A 21,833-nucleotide genomic window follows, 5' to 3' on the forward strand; every position below is an offset into this window, starting at 1 on the left:
TTCCTAAGAATTTTGAGCTGGTTGTGGCCATTATTGACACTAATCAGACAGGACATGGGCAAAGAGAGAAGGGGAAAAGACATTTAAAAAAGGTCTCAATGCCAAGAACGAGACCCAGCCAGCTTCATTGAGGACTAATAGCCCCTCTCAGCTCTGTCTTTTAGCATAGTCCCACTTGTGAAGGAGTGAAGTAACCCAAACATTAGCTGTTACCCGACATATGCATAACAGTGACGTACTTCTTACTGCAACAATGTCTTTAGTTTTTATAAAAAACTTTGTGATGCAGCTTCCCAGGCTAACTATGCTGCTTTATTCACTTCATGTAAAAACAGTATGGAGCAGATGCACAAAGCCGTTTGCTTGTGCTAAATGTTTGCAAACTTTTATTGGTACATGCTTCTAATTCTGAAACTAGATCCAAAGGCAGATCTGCTCCTAAAATAGCTTCACTGAGCAAAGCGTCTCCCCGCACCGACACTGTTTGTCCACATTTAAATGTGACATTATTGACGCACTCTTGGAAAATTTGATCCTTTCTTGGGATTTACAGTCAGAACAAACTACTTGGCTTTGTTGAAAACTTGTTTGCATAACACAGATTGCTTTTTGTAGAAAGCTGGTGGTATTTTCTACTTTGTTAATTTTCAATGAAATCTACTTGCTTTCAAAATTTTCTTTACATTTTGCAGTATTTTCAATCTCCACCATATCACTGGAGGAAAATTTGACGGTTTTTGGTTGTAGCTTAAAGAGCTAAAATAGCAAATTTTTGTTAAAAAAAAAGTTTTCAGAAAAGAAACGTGCATTTGTGGTGATTTATTTACTAAATTTCTACTCTTCTGGAATGATGTCTGCTTTTAAAACACTATTTACACTCACTCTGTGCAGAAATCTGTCTTCCTTCACTGCTAAAAGCCCAGAGTAACCCAGACATTACTTAGCAAGAAATGACCATTACAATTAAGCCATGTGTAACTTACTTTCTGCCAAAGTAATCTTTGTGTTTTTTTTAACAACTTTTAGCTGTACTTTAAAGAACAAACTGCAGTTTTATACTTACATGTTTTGATAAAACAAATCCCCAAATAATGAGGTTATACTGCAGTTTTGTGTGTTGGCCTTTACCAGCCCTTCTTGTCCTTCAATCGGCCCTGAATCAGTGATGAACTTATTGAGATGCATCTCGGATCAATAATTTCCACAACACTGGTATGCATTATTCACTTTTTAGAATCACAACATTACAATTTGTCTGTCTTTCAAAATGACACTGGCACATTGAGCTATGGTAGTTCTATATTGCTCATCTGTACATCTCACATGCAAAAATCCATGTAAAGTCAAATATATGACAGTTTGCATTAATAAAGTAATCTTGGTAACAGCAAAAGCAAAAGATTTCTTTTGACATTTTTGCCTTAAAAATCCTCCACCCTGGCGTACTCTTGCACTAATATATGCTTGCTTCATTTGCATATGTGTAAGGGATGTTTTTAAAAACTATTACTCTGTTGTGAAGAGAAAGGAGTGCAGTAAATTAAGCTAAAGAGAAACGATTTATTCCACAGCACTAAGCTTTAGCTAGCACTGTCATGTACACTCGCACCAACCATCAATATTATTCCCCATCTTCACTTACTGCTGGCTGGCACTTCAGAGCTAAAATGCTTGCTCAGTTCTTTGCCTGGCTGGAAAAGAATAAGTAAAAAAAAAATAATGTCCTTTTTAATGCATAGCAGATGCATGGCAAATCTAGAGAGTGGCAAGACGAATAAAAGGATATCTTGTGTCTTTCAGAGGGACTTCCTGTGTTTTCTTTCACCCTATAAAACTCAACTCGGGAAAAGCATCCTATCCTATTGTATGCATGAATGTATGTATGCATAAATATGTGTGTATTTTCACAAAAACCCACAGTAAGAAATCACACGCCTTGTAAACGCATTTCCATCCATCCATGGGGTTTCGGAGAGGCAGTGAATTAAATCCTAATATCTGTTTTGTATTCTTATTAGCCTGTCATGTGGAGAGCAATATTGACATTTGCCAGACTCCTCCGCTGTCAACAAGCTGTGAAAATAAAGGAAATCAAGAATGCGTAATGCCGAATTGTGTGAAGCAAGAAAAGAGTTGTCACTCGCAAGCCACCTAAATGATGGGGGTGTATTGATTCCTTTGCCCAGGAGCAAGAGGTGAGCCTTAGCTGTACCTTTGGAAAATACAGTCCCTGATGGCATCCATAGATCGTGGCGCTGTGGATTTTCTAATTAGAGTTTTCATAACTGATTTGGATAACCTTGTGCATGGCTCAAGGCTTGCTAGAAAACCCAAGTCTGCAACACATACTTCAAGTCCGGCAAATGAGTGCAGATAAAGAGCAGAAGAAATTTGTTGAAACAAAACTTGTACGAATTATATAGGTAGGAATTCTTAAAGCGATCTTTTGTAGAGTTGTCAGTATGTTATAAGGAGTAAAATGGAGCCTGAGCCTCCTCAGTTGGGAGAAACAAATCAGTTTTAAATGGAGAGTCCAGCTAACGAACAATCAGACAGCTCTGGTGCTACCATCTTTAAACAACTCCAATCTCAAATCGTCTGCCGGTGACAGACTTGGTGAAGTGTAGAAAATATCATTTGCAACGAGTCACTTCTCCACTTTGACTAGCTGTTATCTCAACTTTTCTTGATCCTCCAAACTAAACTTAAAGGGGGACATATTATGCTTTTGAATGTCTTCCTTTTCATATTTAAGTCATTCAGCTGTGGTCTACATAAAGTGGAACCGCAATGCTTTGGTTTGAATTATCTTATTGTTGCCCCTCTTTTGGCCCCGTTCTGAGGTTTGTCCGAGGCTACATCCAAAGGGAGCCGAAAACTGTGTCCGCATAGAAAGATTTGAGCGTAAAGGTGGAATCGCATGTAGCCTTAATAGCTGTTGTAATACCTATGCTGCGCCAATAAGTGGCACGCTAATGTTGCCACAGTAGTTAGAAGAGCAGGACGAAAACAAAAAAACTCAGGAGAGACAAAAGAGCCGCTCCTGTGTGCAACCTAAACATGGCAGATTTGCTAAATTGGTAAGCTGGAAGTCAGTGGCTACATTTAGCAGTTCAGCGGCAAATCCTGTGGTGAAATTGTTTAAAAAAAACGTAATGTAGGACAGAGAAAACTGAACCAATTAATAAACACGACCCAAGCAGGATAAAAAAGACATCTATGCAGCACCTGGACAGCGAAATATTTTTTTTCTGGACACTCCAAGTACACAACAAAGTCTATTTAAAGCTATAAAAAAGTTCATTTTTATGATATGTCCTATTTAAGACAGCTAAAATTAGATTTTAAGAGTATTTAACAATATTAACTTTGAAAACTAGGGAAGAAAATGGAAACACCAATAAGATAAACTGTTTAAATGATGTCTTGTCCAGCATGATGCAGTTCAGGTTAGACTTCTCTAAACACCTAAGCTTTAGACACAGGAAGTGGAAAATGTATTAAAGAAATAGCAGCGAAATTGGCATTTTTTTTTCACTTTCAGCAAAAGGAATAAAGGCTTCACAGATCACAAATTGAGTTTTATAAAACATCTGTCTATAGAATTATCTAGTTTAGATTTTAAACTAAAGATGAACAAATGCAGCCCAGATTCCACGAACAATGACAGAACCCAGTATCATGTGTACAGACTGAAGTGTTGTTTTACAGAATATGCCACGACAGCTCTGCCAACATCTACTGCAACGTTGCAATGCAATATTTTCCTCCAGCGTGTTCAAATTGTTAGGTTTTTTTTTATTCTTTAGTCAGCCTCTGTAACCAAAAATGATGCCACACAAAAGATAACAAGTGTTAAGGGTTTCTCCAGTGCCAGTTAAACCAAAGAAAGTCAGACTAAAATGTATTCTTAGCAAGAAAGCCTTGCTCTTATCAGCATATTTCGTAACATTTTCCTGTTGTAAGATCTCCTTACACCTTACTTTTAATCATCTCCGTCTTAAACCTCAGTTTGTTGTTATTGTCATCTCGGACCAGATGGGACTTGGCATGATTTTTGGACTTGCCATTAAAGTTGCACAATCAAAAACAAAAATGAATACTGAATAACAGCCAAATCCTATAGCGGCTGAATTGTCTTGACAGAAATGGGCAGAAGTACTCTTTCACTGCACTTTTATTTGATTATTGTTTTACAACTCTGCAGCCATAAAATCAAAATAAATCCAGATGGCCTATTCGGTAAATGATTCTGGTCATAAGAGGGTAGTAAAGATCCTAGGGAACATGCTGTCTCGTATCTGTTTTCTGCAATACTTTCAGAAAAGTGGATAAAGTACATGTTGAAACTAAACACAATTTGAGCCGCAGTGTGCATTCATGAATGCAAAGATATTTTTTAGCATTACTTTACCAGAAACAATTTTTCACCCACCTAACCAAGTAGCATTGTTGCCTAAAATGAAAAGATCTGCAAAATGGACTTAAAATGTTATCAGATTTTTTTTTTTTTTAATGATTAAATGGGGGAGTGGTGGCCTAGTGGTTAGTGCATTGTGCTTGTGTCCTGGAGGTTCTGGGTTCAATTCCCACATACTGCAACTCTGGTTTCCTGAGTAAGACCCTTAACCCCAGATTGCCCCAAAGGCGTGGCACAGTGGCAACCCACTGCTCCCCAATGGTGATGCAAACAAATTTCTTTGTAAAGTATGTTCCAATGACAATTTAGAGAAAAAAAAAATATTTGTTGTCGCATGTCTTTCCCCTCTCTCTCAACCCCAATTCATGCCAGCATACTTTCAGATAAAAGTGCCAAAAGATGTATTTATTACTTCTTTGTTGTCTTTTTCAAGGTGACTCTCTGGCTCTGACTACTTGTCTCTGCAGACAAATCGCCACAAACACAAAATCTGCTCTTGAAAAAAAAAAAAAAAAAAGAAGAAACATTTTGAAATAGGCTCATTCAGGACACCAGCTACACGAAGAAGTGTTTTGTTACAAAACCGCACACAGTAATTGCATACAATTATAATTTTGAGTGTATTTATATATACTGATGAACAACAGAACCAACAGAACCAACAGTGGACAAAAATATCAAAAGTGACAATCCTGACTATGTCGTTTCACCCTGTGGTTCCCTGTCTACCACAGGCCCACGCAGGATTCAAACCAAACACAAATGTTTCACATGGGAGTCAAATGCTCATTCTTAAATCTTAACATTTGCATCTAAATATTTGTTTGCATGGAGCATGTGGAGCTTGTTGGGGGGTGGTATTTGTTCCTAGCGCCAAGTAGCGCAATTACAACTGCATGTCCTGGTTAAGTAACATTACATGACTGGACAGAATTTTTCAACCCACAGATTCTGAATTAGATTTGAGAACCAAGCGTTGTTGAAATCTAGCCTGAAATATAAACACATGCGTATGCATTGATCTGAACTATTCAATTGTAGCTCTAGCTGTATGACCAGTCGTTGCGCTGGTAGAAGGTGAACCTCTGCCGCAATCTAAATTCTGTTGATGCCTTTGATAAGTTTGTCTTCCGAGACTGACCGGTATTTAGTTGTTACATAATCCTATCAGCCCTAACTAACTTCTCGTCAATGCTGAAGAAAAGCAATCCCACATCATGATACTTCTACCTCCATGTGTTACAGTAGTGGTGCTGTGTTTAGAGCTTTTTTGTTTGTTTATTTGTTTGGGTGGGAGGGGTGGTTTCCACACATCGTTTTATGCACGTAGGTCATAAAGGTACATTGTTATCCCATCTTTCTACTAGTTGTCCTATTGACAGATTATCCCACCTGGGTAATGGAGCTCAGCCCAGCCTGCTGGTTTGGATGGAGGGGCATGACTCAGTAGGATTGCAGTTGTGCAACACCGCTTCCATTTCTAGATGGCAAATTAAATATGGCTTCTTCAGATTTAAAAATTTGGGTTATTGCTTTAAAACCATTCCCTGACCTTTCCAGCAGCGTTCATTGGTATTCCTGATGCAATTTGTTTGCTTGTGTTCTCCAAAAACTAAATTCATTTGTGCTTGTTTGGTGACAAAGTGGAGAAAAGCTCATATGCCAGTCACACTTCTCCTAGGCATGGTACTCATCAACATAGAAACTAGAGTCAGTTATTAAATCTATATACCTATAATTTTACACGTCTACATGAATCTCATCATGCCCATTCTGGTATTCACTTATCCTGATGCACCCTTAGGGAGATGTTCATTTGATGGTATTATTACCTTTCAGGAACTGATGCCCTCTTTTCTCACTTTACCGGCTAATAAACCCAGAGGATTCTCATCTACTCAGGCATATATATACATGTACACTCCTTCTTTCCTGACACACACACACTGGAACATCACACACACACGCATTCATGCATGCTCCCAACCCACTTGCCCGGAACAACCTCAAGGGAGACATAAGAAATAAATTCAACACTTCCGCTAACCCAAGAAGCGCCTTAAGGACAAAGAGAAATTTAATCTCGGATAAGCCTCCCGATAGAATCTCTGCATTAGCCCTCTGCTGCTGGTTCACAGCTATCCCATCAACCCTTACCTCCCACACCTTGGCCCAATTCCCTCGTATCTTTCTCCCACCCCATTGCTTGTTTCTTTTTCTTTTATTTCTCCCCACCTTCGGCTCACAACTTCTCATGTCTTCCCTATGCTTTCCTTAAACGTTGTTGCATTATGTCTCCCCTTCACCTATCCCGTGTCTCCTCGTGCCTCAGCTCGTTCCCATCCCTCCGCCCAGCCTTCATGTCTCCATCTCCTCCCAGTTACACTACACATTCTATGTCTCCATACTTCTGTTCCACCGTCGTGCCGGGGTGCTTTAATACCATTGGTATTAAATGCCGGCACGACCTCCTCAGCATGCTTAAGCATGCATGGATCCTTGTAAGGCTGTTTGAGTGCTTAATATTTTCAGCACGCTGCTGACTTAAGCCCCTTAAGTGCTTTGGCAACACTTATTCCATGGTGGCACCAATGAAGCCCATTAAAAATGTGATTTCGATGAGGAAGAGGCCGAAAGGAAGGGGGGGTATCAGGGATAGAATTTGCCATTGCTTCCTTTGCTTTCACACACACTGCGACAAAAACAAATACACCCGTCGGGGGGCTGCCCACACAGGGGCTCTGCAGACATACAAATACACACATACTCATCAGTCGCGCAATGATTTGCCATGTATTTCCTTTCTGTCTGTAATTATGCTCTTCCTTGCTTTGTGAACTACTCTGGGATGACCCTATTTTGTTAAAAGCTGTTGATAAATGAATTTGACTTTATTTGACTTGATAATAGGGAACAGGGTGTTTCACATTGAACTGGAGACGATGTTTGTAAATACAAATCGCGGCAAATTAGAACAGATAGTTTATGATCAGCTGATTAAGGACAAGCGGAGGTACGATTATAGAAGCCAAACCGTGTTGCTGTTCTGGTTTTACGGGATAATGAAAGTCAAAGACAAAGAGCCTGGTGTAGTTAGCACCCGCTCTTGGCTTTGTATTGCCAGTTTTATGGTCAATACAAGTAATGCTTGTACATGAGGGTGTCAGCTTTAACAAAGAAGGTGCATTATGCTTGAAGTGTTAGTTTGAAATGTGCTGACAGACTGATTAGGCGCTAATAAATTCTGGTGTATCACAATAAAATGTCAGAACAGATTTGTTTCAGTGGAGTATGTTAAAATCATCACAGCTAATCTAACAAAATTACTAAACATAATTACAGTTCCTTGAAAAGGTGTTAATACCCTTTCAACTTTTCACATCTGTGACACAACAAGTGACACAACACAAAGTGGTAAATAATTATGATGATATGGGGCCCCCCTTTATTTCACCCATCCATCCATCCATCCATCCATCCATATTCCATACCCACTCATCGGTGCAGGGTCGGGGGGAGGGGAGGAGGGGGCTGTTGCCTGTCTCCAGCAGGCATTGGGGTGAGAGGAGGGGTACACCCTGGAAAGGTCACCTGTCCATCACAGGACAGCATAGAGACACACAGGGCACACACACACACACACACCTTAGGGTTATTTGGAAAGAGCCATTAACCTAACAGTCATGTTTTTGGACTGTGGGAGGAAGCCAGAGTGCCCAGAAAGAGCCCACTCATGGACAGGGAGAACATACAAACTTCATGCAAAAGACCCCAGGCTAGGATATAAACGTTGGACCTACTTGCTGCAAGACAACAGTGCTATCAACTGTGCCACTGTGCAGGCCCTCTTTATGACAGTGATGCTAAATAAAAACCGGTGCAACCAAGTCAGGTTTAAGAGGTTTGTTGGATTTCAGGGTTCAGCATTAGGTTATAAAACAATACTCCATGTTACAACTCGCTGTTCGGTCCATTAAAGGAAATACTATGGGGCAACTGAACACATAGACATAGCCGTCGTCTATAAGGCTTGGCAAGGACCACGAGAATCAATGAAGCAACCGAAATGTGCAAAGGACAGTGATTAGCTGTGCACTCCAAAAATCTGCCCTTTATGGTAGAGTGGTGTGATTTAAGCCGTAAGATGTCCCCGCTTCCATTTAACAGAGATCATGCACCCTACATACATTTCCAATGTGAAACACAGTGGTGGCAGCATTCATCATGCTGGTTGTCTTCTGCAGGGAAAGGTGTGTGTGTGGCGAGAGTCAACCAGAAGATGGATTTAGCTAAATACTGCTGAAAGAACATATGTTACAGTCTGCAGCTTCACTTTTCAGAAGAACAACCTTCAGCATACAGCCAGAGCTATAATGGAATGGCTAAGGTGTTAGGCTTTTTTGTGTTAGGGTGGTCTAGACTGAAATTGAAGTGAGGATCTGTGGCAAGGCATAAATGTACAGTTGATGTTCACAAATTCTCTTCAAAGATTCTCCCTCACTTCAATAATGTGCAACTTCAGGTTGCTTAATCATCTAAAACATAATAGAATAAACATCTGTCCTAATATGGGACGTAATGTAAGACAATTCCATGGGTATTAATACTTTTGGAAGACACTATCCATGTTTTTTATTTTCCTGCTTAAAACAAAAAACATGCAAATGTGCAGAGCCTTGGACATTCCCACACCCATAAAACTGTTCAATATACATAAAGAGGCACTATGAGGGTTTTATGTGCCTCTACATGGGTACATTAACGGGCAGTAGAGAGTGAAAGAGGCAAACAGGCAAACAAATGTAAACACTGCTTTGGCCAACACTGGACAGTCAAGCACATTCACGTGCAAACACACTCCGCCACTGTCTTTCGACCTGAAAGACCCCATTGTCAACGGAACCATTTCCAGATGCACATCTCTAACCTTCACAAACTTGAATTTTAAAATATGCAGACACTGATCCAAACCCTGACAAAAGCACTTTTTCTAAGCGTGGGGGAGGGAAGCCAGGCTTATATAAACAAGCGGAGGACAGTAAACGGACAGATGGATGTGATCGGTGGCGTTCGCTCTTCGGGATTTTAACAGGCTTTGTAGATTAAGGGGAATGACGAGAAACAAAACAAGGACGCACTTTTGGGAACTAACAAGCTGCTGCGAGAAGGCGGATTGAAGGAGCGGGAGTGAGGAAGGACGCAAGGACAGATAAACTTAAGACAAATTGAGGGATCAGTCTGAGCACGTGAATGCATTTAGCCTCCATCTGCGCCGCGCCAGCCCAACGACTGGCCGCACACAAGCTGCTTGTTGCAAACCAACTCGGAGTAATTTCCTCCGCGACGGCCTGTTGACCGACGAAGTAAGCACTGTGGAGAAGACTTCTGATGAGCCAGTTTCGGCTTTGCCCGAAGCGTCAAGGCCATCGCCGTCAGACCTCATCGTGTTTACAGCGGGACACTAAAAGAGATCGAGGCGTGTGCGTGTAGAGATATTAAAATGACACCCGCACTTTATTCCACCAGATAGTGCTCAGTGAGGTGTGTGGTGCTGCCCGTCACGCTTTGTTTTTTTTTCTCTTGCACACCGACACTCACACACACACATAACAGACCTGCACGCCTCCGTAGACCAGCAGCACATCAGGTTCTGATAATCAGCTGTGCTCTGCCTCGACCTTAAACGCAGCAGGTTTCAGATCAGCGCCTGTGAGTAAGTGTGTGTCTGGATTCCAGCAAGGGGCTCTGACTGCCAGCCAGCGAAGCGGGCTGGATAGGAAGTGTTAGGTCGATGCTACATGATCATGGAGTGTGATAACCTGTGATTATTCGGAGGAGTCTAAATTACCATGAAAAATCACTCTCCGGTTATGCTGCAGTGTGTACAGGATAGTGTATCGACAAGATCCCAGCATTCAAGCAAGTAGTGTCATACACCTCTTGGATGAAATGGCAAACAGAGGTGTATAATATCTGAAACTGAAGCAGTTTGCTGAACCCTTTGCCCGTTCACGCAGGGCGAGCACTTTCACTCCCAATCTTTACAGAGCTGCACTCCACTTGAGAGATTTTATTTAACTTTAGATATCTCCAGATGAGTTGTACTGAGATAGATTGTCAGTCTCCAGAGCTCTGGTTGGCTGTGGGTCTGTAGCTTAGAGGAACATTGACTTCTGATAACGGGTGAGAAGTAGTAGTGGGTGAGAAGTACATAAAACTCCTTTGTGATTCATCATGATGCAGCATGTTTGAGTATTTGTTTGAGGATTCAGCAATGTAGCATATTGTTAGCACCGTCAGAGATAAATTGGACTTGCTTTGGCAGACAGTTTATTGGGCTGAATCTAACGGATATACATTGTTATTGATGTTTTGTGTTCCACAGAGTAGTGTGGTTTGACCTATAAGACACACAGAGCGTTTGCTGGTGCGGTTAAGGGCTCGGCTGATCGTTACGGCTGCTTTTCCTCAGGATATCTGTCGCTCTAAGTGTGACACTGCGGTGCACACGGTTGTTAAAAAGATAATTAAGGTTTCACTCATTTTGTTAAATGCATGTGAAACGGTTTGGAAAAAGAGCAGCTCTGGTCCCCACTGTTGTTTGAAGATCTAGCGAACAGAGGAGCTTGTTGCGGTTCCTGGAATGCTTTTTCACATTGGAAATTTGCCATTTAAGGATTTCCAACACTCTGCATGATTACTTCTTTTAGACTACCACAAGTTGCTGCAGTCTGCGGAGAAACTGCTACTTTAAACTAATCTCTTGGTGGCCTATGATATAGAATTTAAGACACTAACTCTGTGGTTACCCAGAGCTGTAAGAAACTGCTGTACACTCCACGTAAGCCCAGGCTGCAAGTTTGTCCTGTGTGTCCTTGCTACAAAAACAAGTTTCATAGCTTGTGCTGTTTTAGAGGGTTCTTTCTTTAAGAGTTCATTTTTTTTCCAAGTGTCGTTCCCAAACAGCTTGTGTCTAACAGCACTGACGTAAAAGCTGAGCTGCCTCGCACGTGCGTGCAGCGTCGCAGTGGAGGACACATCTGAGTGCGTTAGTGCGTGAGAGAGTGTGTATTAGGACTGGTTACTCTGTAGCGGTTCAGGCAGGGTTACAGAAGAGCCATTGATCAAATCTGCACAGCCACTCACACTTTCAGGCTCAGACATACACACAACACACATCTTGAACCTCAATACACAATGAGGCCTATCCGAAGCCCTGGCCTCTGCCGCCTCCTCCCTGGATCTTTCTCGCTGACTCTGCAAAGCCTGATCCTGGTCTTGCTCTTCATCACTCGTAAGTTCCTGCACGCTTTCACAGTTGTAGATTAAATGGGATGTGTTGCATTGACTTTTTAGAGCAGTGGTCGTCAGGCTTTTGAAAGCTAAAGCTTACCCTTCAGGGGAACAAATGTTTTCCAAAACTCCCGCCTTTTTCTAAGTAGAAATAAAACACAATCACAATTTCAATTTCTTGATTTTGTATGCTTTTTTTGGTATTTTTATTTTATTGTGCTGTTAAAAAACTTGAGCTAGTTTATGTGTCACCTTGTTGTTCAGATTGTGTTTTCTCAACAAAAGCACAAAGCATTTAAGTACTTCGTTACAGTCAAATAGGGGTGACTGTTCCATTAACCGTCAGTCATTTATTAAATAGAACTAAAAGGAGAAAAAATTTGAATTAGAATCTCGAATGTAGAAGGATGTTAAAACATTAAGGTTTCAGCGATTCAAATACGAAGAGAGTAGTCTACCATACATTTACAAAGTTAAAACTTAAAGTTCAAATCAAGATCAATAAGCTATCATCATTTTCTATCTACAAATAGTTTGTTTGAAGAAGTTATTGGTGCAAAAAACAACTACACATCGTCACAGTTATACTGCAGTGCCTACCTGGAAATTTATTTAAATCTGTCCATTAAAGTGTATATATATATATATATATATATATATATATATATATATATATATATATATATATATATATATATATATATATATATATATATATATATACAAAGTAAACTTTCTGAGCAGAAATACATTATTCCTCAATAATATCCCTTTATAACAAGTCTGTTTTTACTTCTTACTAGTCACTGTAATGTCAAAACCAAGGCATCTGTCCTCACACCTTCTCTTCTCATTTGTTGCTGTCCGCTTCTTTCACTGGCTTCACATGGTGACAGAGAAGCAGTTTAAAAGTAACCGCCACTCAAGCAGGTGCTCTCACATAAACAACTCTTCAGATTTTTTATTTTTATTTTATGTTTTTGTTCTTTGGTTGTTGTTGTTTTTTTTTTTTTTAGCACTGTAAAGGAAATCAGCTGCAGGGCTGCTTGTCACACGGGGCACACTATACAGAGGGCTGGACTGACTCACACTGAGCACACTTGCATTGTTGCCCGTCGTACTGTCATCATGAAAACATAGATTTGTTGGTTGTGTATCACTAAAACAAGTCTGGGTTACAACACTGGAAGACTATGCATTGTACCTTGTCACACATTTGCATAGCTGTTTGATTTCAATGGAGTGCAAGGAAAGGATGGCCTAGTAAAACAATGCATCTGCATCACCTTGCCCTGTATTTAACACTGTAGCTTATGCAAACGGATCAGCAGATGAGACGGGCTGCCACGTTTATTTTGGACAGTCTAGAAATTCCACATAATCATGTTATGCTATGTTGTGTACACTGGTGAGGAGTTTGTTACCTCAGCATGCCGGATGCTTGAAACTAAAAGTGAAACTGACGGATTTACTTCCTTTCTGATTAATTCAGCTAATAATTATGTGATTACTGAAATTTCATTCCCAGGAGGTCAGTTAATCCTTGAATATGAGAATTGACGTTTCTCCATAAGTAACATGCCCTGCTCCAGATAATGCTGAACACACTGAATCCCACAGCCTTAATCCCAGTTCCCTGTTCAGAACAGCAGCACATACTTTAAAGATGCTGTCGTTTCCTCACACTTAAACTGATGTAATATGTGTTTCTCCACATACCAGCACACATGGCAAAATATAAAACAGTTTGAATGCAGCATTAGTTCCACTACCGTCATCACTGCGAACCTCCCACCCCCCAAGGGGGTTTTCAACTAACGTTTGGACTGACTGCTTTAAAGGGCACTTCAAGTGTCATTATCCTCCAAATAACTCATGGGAACAAGCACAAATATGTTTCATATCATAAAAAGTTTATTGTAAGAGCAATTTCTGCTCATTTAAACAAAACTCCCTACAGACATATGTTTAAATGCTGCAACAGAGGGTTTCTTTTATCTTAAAATGGAACGCGGTTGTGGATATGAGAAATGTTTTTCTAACATGATAGGAGCAGTGCTAAGCACATGACCCAAGGGAGATGGCTCATGATGGAATCATAAAAAAAGATTATGCGTTGTTTAAAATGCTTTAATTAAACCGGAATTGATAATGAAGGATAAACAACTGGGAGGAGTTGGTGTAAACCTAGGAAGTGAGAGGATACCAGATAGATTAAAAGATGCAGTGGTTGGACCAAAGAATCTAAATGGAAATGCCATCAAATAAAACAAAGAGGCAGAGGAAGAGATAAGAAAGTGGTTTAAGTCTTTTTTTTATCAGCTATTATCAGAGAAATCTAATCAAAGAAAGTTTGACTCCAGAGAGAACCAAACGGCAAGGTGGTTAAATAAAGGATGATGTGGAAAGGTAAAGTGTGAAAGTCCAATACATACCGACAAAGAAACTAACTGACACAAAGAACGAACGTTTTGACCAGATAGGGTTGTGCAAAAGGGGAGGGCGGGAGTGGCTGAAGGCAGAAATAGAGGAAAAAGCTAGACAGAGATGGAGAACAGTGCATTCTGTGTGTGTATGGAAGAAAGACAGAGATGGAGGGGATTGGTACAGAGATAAAACAAGGCACAGGGCCTCAGAGAGTGTTGCATGGGGCCGAGAGATGAAGCAGAGAGTCATAAATTGATTGAACACAGGCTATAGAAAAGTCAGAGGTGGAGGGTGATTTCTATTAATGCATCCTTTTATTATTATGCATTTAATCCACAGGGGTGTTTCGGTTTTATTCCTGCTGCTCACTGGGTAAAGTAGAGTAGCATTGTGCTCAAGTTTCAATTCAAATCCTGTTTTTTTTTCTGCTGACTTTAAGGGGGGATTATGAACGGGGTGACGATGAATTGGGGAATATGGGGGTCTTGGCAGTCAGCTTGGTTATGTAATTAATACCAGGGGGGAGTGTTTTATTCAACCTCCAATATTATGCGTGCTCACTCACACAGACACACAACACAAATCTGAGTTTGAATAGTATTCACCCATCTGCACATTTTCCCATAGACATCCGATAGTATCGTGCATGATTGGCAGCCGTGCTGTTGATTCTTTTTAAAATACTGTTCAGACCAATTCTTTTTGGCCATTTTGTCTCTGCTGTGTGGTTGCCGTTGCGTAATAGCCCTGTAAATTTCTCTCAAGCTGACGTTCTGAGGAGGTGGACTTCGTGCGGCGGCTTTTGTCGCTGGATTGTTGGGGCCGTGACAGACGTGGGCCATAAAACGCCGCACTAAGTAGACAAGGCCAACCGGCTCTGTCCAGAAAGGGGAAAAAAATGAGGGGACAAAAAGAGATGAGCAGGCAATGGAGCAGAGGGTTGGCAGAAGAGAGGAACAAGGTGATTGCAGTATGCCAAAGGGTAGAAGAGACATAAAGATATGAAGGTCAAACCGAGAGATGTGTCGAAATGAAGTGTCAAGGTGCTAGACATAAAGGGTATGTGTGATGAGAAGAAGACAACTCATGACAAAGGAGAGGATAATATTAATGTGACTGTGCGCATGTTTATATTTCAACATTCGAGTAAAATGCAGTGCCTTGCAAAAGTGTTTAACTTTTTCCACTTTTGTTACATTACAACCAGTCTTCATGTATGTTGTGGGGATTTTATGTGATATACCAAAAGAAAAACAGTGCTTTTGTGTTAAGCCACCTTTATTTTGATCTCCTTAGAGAAAATCCAGTTAAATCGATCGTCTTCAGAAGTCACCTAATTAATAAACAGGGTCCGCCGGTATGTCATTTATTCTCAATGGAAATCCGGTCGTTATGTGAAGGCCTTAGAGACTTGTCAGTGAACACAGGTGAACAAACAGCATAATGAAGACCAAGGAGCCCACCAGACAGTTAGGTGATAAAGTTATGGAAAACAATAACTTAAGATTTGGGTATAAATCAATAACCCAACAATAACCTTCAGCATCTCAGAGAGCACTGTTCAATCTGTCATCTGAAAATGGAATCAGCTCGGGGGAAGGCCAAACTTGCCTAAACATGGCTGCCCAGGCAAGCTGAGCATTAATCAGAGAAGCTGCTAAGTGGTCCACGGTAACTCTGGAAGAGCTGCAGGTAGAACGTGCTCTGGTCATATGAGACAAAAACAAAAGGAAGGAACTTTTGTCTTCATGCAAAAAAGCTTTGTGTGGTGAAAAATGAACACTGTTTGAAACACGGTGGTGGTGATATTCTACTGTGGGGATAATGTTCTGCAGCAGGGATAGGGACTGATCAGATTTGATGGGAAGTTGGATAAATATACAATATATGTGAGATTGTGGCAGAAACTAATTTCTGAGCAGGACATTGAAGCCAAATATACACAGAATGACTTAGATCAAAGCGTATCACTGTAGCAAAAATATCCATTTTGGTAAATTTTGGCAACTCATAAGAATCCATGTCTACAGATGACCTTCATCGAATCCGACTGCACTTGAGCTAGTTTGCGAAGACAAGGGGCCAGAGATGTTTGACACCAGATGTACACAGAAAAAATTGCAACAATAGGTTGCTCTGCAAAGCGCAGACTCAGCGAACTAAACAGTCATGCACCGCGCCCTTTAAAATTCAATAATAATCTCAATAATCTCGAAAAACCATGCAGATTTGCGTTTAGTGTGTGTTTTGTGTTGATCTATCCCCTACAACTCCAATAAAATACATTAAACCCTGTGGTTGTGATGTGGAGAAGGTCAAGAAGCACAAATTATTTTGCAGGGAACTATAAATAAACTGTAGTACATGTTTCAAGTAAGATGTCCCCACACTGTTGGGGAAGAAACATTGTATGAAGTCTGTGGTAAAAAAGAACGAAAGCAAGCAAACAAGCAGGGATAGGAAGCAAGGAAAAGCTTGAACTGCACAGCAGCCTATTAAAGGAATCTGAACTAAAGAGGAAGATGAAAGAAGGAGGGCAAAATTGCTAAACTCACTTTCTTGCTCCACTCATATGTTCTTTCCTCTTGTCCCATTTAGTCCTTCGCCCATCCAACAGCCCCCCCCCAACCCCCATCATGGCCTTACCTCCTCTTTTCCGCCAGAAAAGCAGCACGATTATCCTGCAGACTTGAGCTGCAGAACAAATCACTTTAGCGGAGGAAAGTGCGCAGATAGAACTAGCAAAGAGAGAAAGAGAGACAGGAAAAGATTCCCACTGAGTCACAAAAAGGGGACAAAATGAGAGAGATTGCGGAGGAAATGAAAGCACATTGCAGCCTGAAAGGAAGAGATTTCAGGGGCAGGAAAAAAAAAACTGTATGAAGAAAGAAAAAGAAACCAGGGACAGGGAGATGACATCACATGGAAGAGAAAGGCTCCCAACAATTCTCGTGAGACCCGGGAGAGAAAGGGAGGAAAGGAGACCTTTAGGACAGCTCTAATGAGGAAGATGCATGATGAGCGATGCAATAAAAGATAAGGGGAATGAGGGTGAAAGATGACAGGAAGAAAAGAGGAGGGCTGATAAAGGCAGGAGAAATCAAGGATTAGATCAGGCAGAAGGAGCGACTGCGGGTTAAAATAAAAACAGAAGACAGATGTGAGAAAGCGATTAGACACAAAGGCAGCAGGAGAGGAGATCAGTGAAAATAAATGGAGAGAAACACACTTAAGGAGAGGGATGAGAGTCGGAGGAGAAAAACAGGACAGGAGAGCTTGACTGAACAAAGGTAATGAGAGCCATAACGGCAAGATTTGTAAAAGGATTATGTATTATTTATAGCGGGAGGATTTCTGCCTTTGCATTTTAATATTTCTTTTTTATGATTGGCAGAGCTCTTTCTCCCAAAGAAAGATGAAGTGATAATTTTAGACTGGGAAGAGAAAGACGGAGGGGTCTACAGAGAGAGTTATGGGAGAGAAGAACCTCAAAGTCAGCTATTTCATGGAGTCAGTACACTGCAAAACTCTGTGATTAACCTAGAGCAAGTGTTCCCACACGCACACACACACACACACACGCACACACACACACGTAAACACTGCAAACTTCATTTACATAGATACTGTGGAAATGGGCTCGCCTGGCAGACTCCGGGGATAGCGAGGGGAAAAAATGTACATCCAGATGGGAAGAGATGGAGTGGTTGCCAGCAGACGACCCCGTATGAGTGGAATCTACGAGCTGCTGTTATTGTTTTAATTAAAGCGGCAACAACATGAGGGGTTAGGCACTGTAGTCCCCCCCCCCCCCACACGCATCGATTTCCTTGTAAGTCCGTGGCCGGCATGCAAAGAAAACACAAGCTCCTGGCCCGCCTCCAATTGAAAGATAATGACAGATAATGAATGGGGTGACAGTGACTCCAGCTGATTCAAGGATACGGGGGGGGGGGAGCTTGTTTGGGGCAAATGGAGACAGTTCATCTCCTATCCAGCTTGTCTGTTCTGTTCAGGCTTCACCTCGCTCCACCCTCAGAGACGTGGACAGGGAGCAATAGGTGCACACCAACGGGGTAATTCAGCCGGCTAACCCTGAATCAGGAAGATAGTTTCTGGAATTTACTGTGAGCAAGGGTGAGCCAGCAGTCTACCTGGCTGCCTTCCATGTGCCCCCCCCCCCCTCCTCTTTAACTCAATAACGCCCCTTACAGCCGCCCACCCCATCTCTGTTTCAATCCTCTTCTGTCCTTTCCCTCTTTTTGCTTATAAGCCAGCCTCATGCGGGACCATTAGGTTAGACCCCAGCACAGCCTTGTCTTATGAAATCGTGTGCCCATTATTTATTTATTTGTTTATGTATTTCAAAAATGATGGCCTCCCTCAGATGTCTATTATAAATAAAGGCTCCTTTTTTTTCCCCAGGCTTGTGACTGTGGGGCAGAAGACCAACTCCTGTGAAATACTGCCCTCGCTTGGCTGGAGAGAGAATTGCCTCTTTTTGTTGCCCCTCTTGTTTTCGCGGGCGCTGCCATGAGCTTTTCCGCTTCCTGTCACTTTAGAGCCACAAATTGCCAATGTAGTTTACCGCGATCTTTATGTGACTGACCAGCACAAAGTAGGGCAAAGTAGGGCATAGATCAAGAAGGGGTAAAATGCTGTAGTTTTCAATTTCTTTCACATATAAAATCTGAAAGGTGTGGTGTGTATTTGTGTTAAACCGTCCTTGAGTCAATACTCTGTATATGTAGAGCTGCTAGTCTTTTCTGGGGGTTTGTCTTTCCCACTTACATTTATTGCATCAATGTTCTTTTCAAAAAGTAAAAATTTCTAAAGATCTGAGTAAAAAAATTCTCTTTTTTGCCACAGATTCTTAACTGGATTTAGATCCAGGTATTGCCTGGGTCATTTTAATCTGAATATGCTTTGTACTAAACCATTTGATCGTGGCTCCATGGATCTGTTTAGGGCTGTTGTCCTGCAGGAGAGTGAACCTCCGCGTCATTCTCAAGGGTTTCGCAGCCTCCAGTACGTTGAAGGGCTTTTTCTTCCAGTATTTCCATGTGTTTAGCTCCATCACTCATCCTTGAAGATGAAGCATTCCCATAGCATTAATTAGCTTAACAGTGGGGATTTATTTAATGGTTATGTGGAGGGGTAATTTTCTTCACACATAGCGGTTTGGATGTAATCAAAAAAGTTAACTTTGGTCTAATCTGAGCGGCAGTCCCCTACATGGCTTGCGGTGAGCTAAGCAGGCATTCTTATGGCTCTCTTTCTTCTTGCTAAGACCATATTTGTGGAGGGCAGGACTAAAAGGCTTCATGTCATAATAAATTCACCTGTGCTGCAGATTTAAGCAGCTACTCCAGACTTACCATAGCTGCTTCTCTAATGAATGGTTTCTTTTCCAGACCTGTGTAGTTAGGTGGTTTTCATGATGCTGTTTGATCACCAGTGCTCTCTATAACAACCCTTCATAAGCAAAAAAGGTATTTAGTTGCACTCAGTTCTATCTATGAAAAATCTAAATCTATGAAATCCACACAGCATTTTTTTTCCTTCCCTTTCACCGGCAATTTATTAATTTATATTGGTCTATCACAGAAACTGCTAATATGACTTGAAGTTTGTAGTTTTTCACGAATGTGAATGTGAAAAACTTCATTGCCATGTGAGTACCTTTGCAAGGCAGTGTTTTTATCAGGCGATCATAGTCGTCAGTGCAGTACCACAACATCGATTGCTCCAGGCGTTCTCTCTAATACGAGCTGCGCTTGCGGAGTATTTTATTATGGGCACACATTTTAATGGGGCTGAGATTAATACCTCTGTCACAGAGGTTGATTCGCCTCCCACCCTCCCAACCCCCTGCCTCACATTTTCTCCCCGGATTGTGTGCTGCTCTGCAGATCAGAGGTGCAGGCTCGCGGCCTTCATATGAATGGGAGCCTATAAAACCTACAGTCAAACTAAAGTGCCGTACCCAGCTGCGTTATGAGCAGAAGTGGAGGAATGCGTCATCTCTCATATATTTTGTCCAGCCCTCACCAGCTGCTTTATTATATCCAAACCCTCACTTCCTCGCTCCCCGCTAGAATTTCCTGGTTAGAGCCGGCATCATCTCCATCCACCGCCAGCCAGCAGGTGTTTCTGGGTGGCATCTCTCAGCAGGCAGCCGCGGAAATCAGTCAAGCCGATTGAAACAGCCGTAAATGCTTGTTAATATTTTAGTTTCCTTTGTGACTTTTCTTTGAGCTGTGCTGCTATGCCACTGCTGCTAATTTCCTTTGAAGGGGAGACAGCTGTCAGGAGAAATGGGAGCAAAGTACAAATGGACAACTAATTAGTTTTTTTTTTGGCATCATTTCACACACAAACTTTTAACCACCTCTTCTTTCTCTCTCCCGCATCTGAAATCGCCTCTCTCTGTTACTTCCGATCGGTCACTCATTCCACAGACAGACAATCTCCGCGTCGGCTTTTTGTTGGGATGCAAAGCAGTCATATATTACAATTAGCATTGTTTAAAACAATGGATGCACGGCCCTGCCTAGTTGCTATGGTGTTGAGTAATAACTTCCATTAGAAAAATAATTGGGACGGCGGTGGCAGGCCCTGATGGCCCTTGATATGAATCACAATATTAATGCAGAGAATGGGAGCAATAATGACTTCAATTAGTGGTAATTGTCAAGTTTTTTTCTCAGTTCCAGAGAGTATCAGAGTCTCCTTTGTCTTTATTCCCACTTGATTTACATTTCGTTCGGTCCTCGATTCATAGTACCCGGCATGACGCGGTGTTTTGCACCCTCCAACATGATGAATATGTAAGCTTTAAGTATTTAATTAAAGGAGATTAAAATCAAGAAGAAAATTGGATTTAGATTAAGTTGGGGAGATCAGATGATGTCAAAGTAGCTTAATTGCAATATGCCACCCTCTCCATTTTGCTCATGCCCACCTATTGTTCATGCACGCACACACACAAACTCTCTGGGTTGCAGATACAGACATTTATTTTGTCCCAAAGCAGTCAAGTCAGCACCTCCTGTCGTAGCAGCCACCATCTGTTTTGTCTCCCAACATTTCCTCCTTTCCAAAGGTGTTTTTTTTTTTTTTTTTTTTTTTTTTTTTTTGCAGAGCTCAGAGACGGCGCTGTACTCTGCAGTGATATGCACCGTGTATGTGCATCCAGTCGCGCTGCCTTTTTTCCTCCCCTTCTCATTGCCTGTTTCGTCGCTGCACTTCAATATTGATGTTGTTCTTTCTCTAAATCTTCCCCGTGGCCAACACTTTGCAGGGGAAGGGGGGGGGAATGCAAATAGGGGTGCAAATGACTAGTTTGTGAAAGCCAGTGAGCTGATCCTCTTCTGAAGGTAACCCCTGGCTCAAAACCATGTGACTAATTGCTCGTCAAATTATTCATATTCAAACAACGGCCCCTCGGTGTTCGCTCAGCTCAGCAGGAGGGGGACACTCGGCAAAGTTTTGTCAGCAAACACGAGCCATGCAAAGAATAACCAATGTCTATGTCACTGACTTTTTGTGCTTTCAAAAACATCAAAGATGCCCCTCCTACTGTTTTCTCACCTTCTATTGTCTAAAGGCGCTGGTTGGAAATCGGTTTTAATTAACAAATTGTTTCGAGGAAATCTCAGCGAGTCTCCGCTTCGCTCTGTGTGACTTCCAC

General features: G+C 41.5%; 1 protein-coding gene across 4 annotated transcripts in view; it reads left to right on the top strand.

The window, feature by feature from the left end:
* Window positions 1-21,833, top strand: part of cadm4 (cell adhesion molecule 4) — a 297,768-nt gene that overhangs the window by 207,185 nt on the left and 68,750 nt on the right. Inside the window, exon 1 of one of the 4 annotated variants that reach the window (XM_036135282.1) lies at window positions 9,478-11,714. The exons of the other annotated variants lie outside the window; for them this stretch is intronic. Coding sequence (XP_035991175.1) covers window positions 11,618-11,714 — 97 coding nt within the window. The 5' untranslated portion in view covers window positions 9,478-11,617. Of the gene's footprint in view, window positions 1-9,477; window positions 11,715-21,833 lie in introns of those variants that run through there. 4 annotated transcript variants of the gene reach the window in all.

This window comes from Fundulus heteroclitus, chromosome 3, assembly GCF_011125445.2.
Source record: "Fundulus heteroclitus isolate FHET01 chromosome 3, MU-UCD_Fhet_4.1, whole genome shotgun sequence".
NCBI lineage: Eukaryota > Metazoa > Chordata > Actinopteri > Cyprinodontiformes > Fundulidae > Fundulus > Fundulus heteroclitus.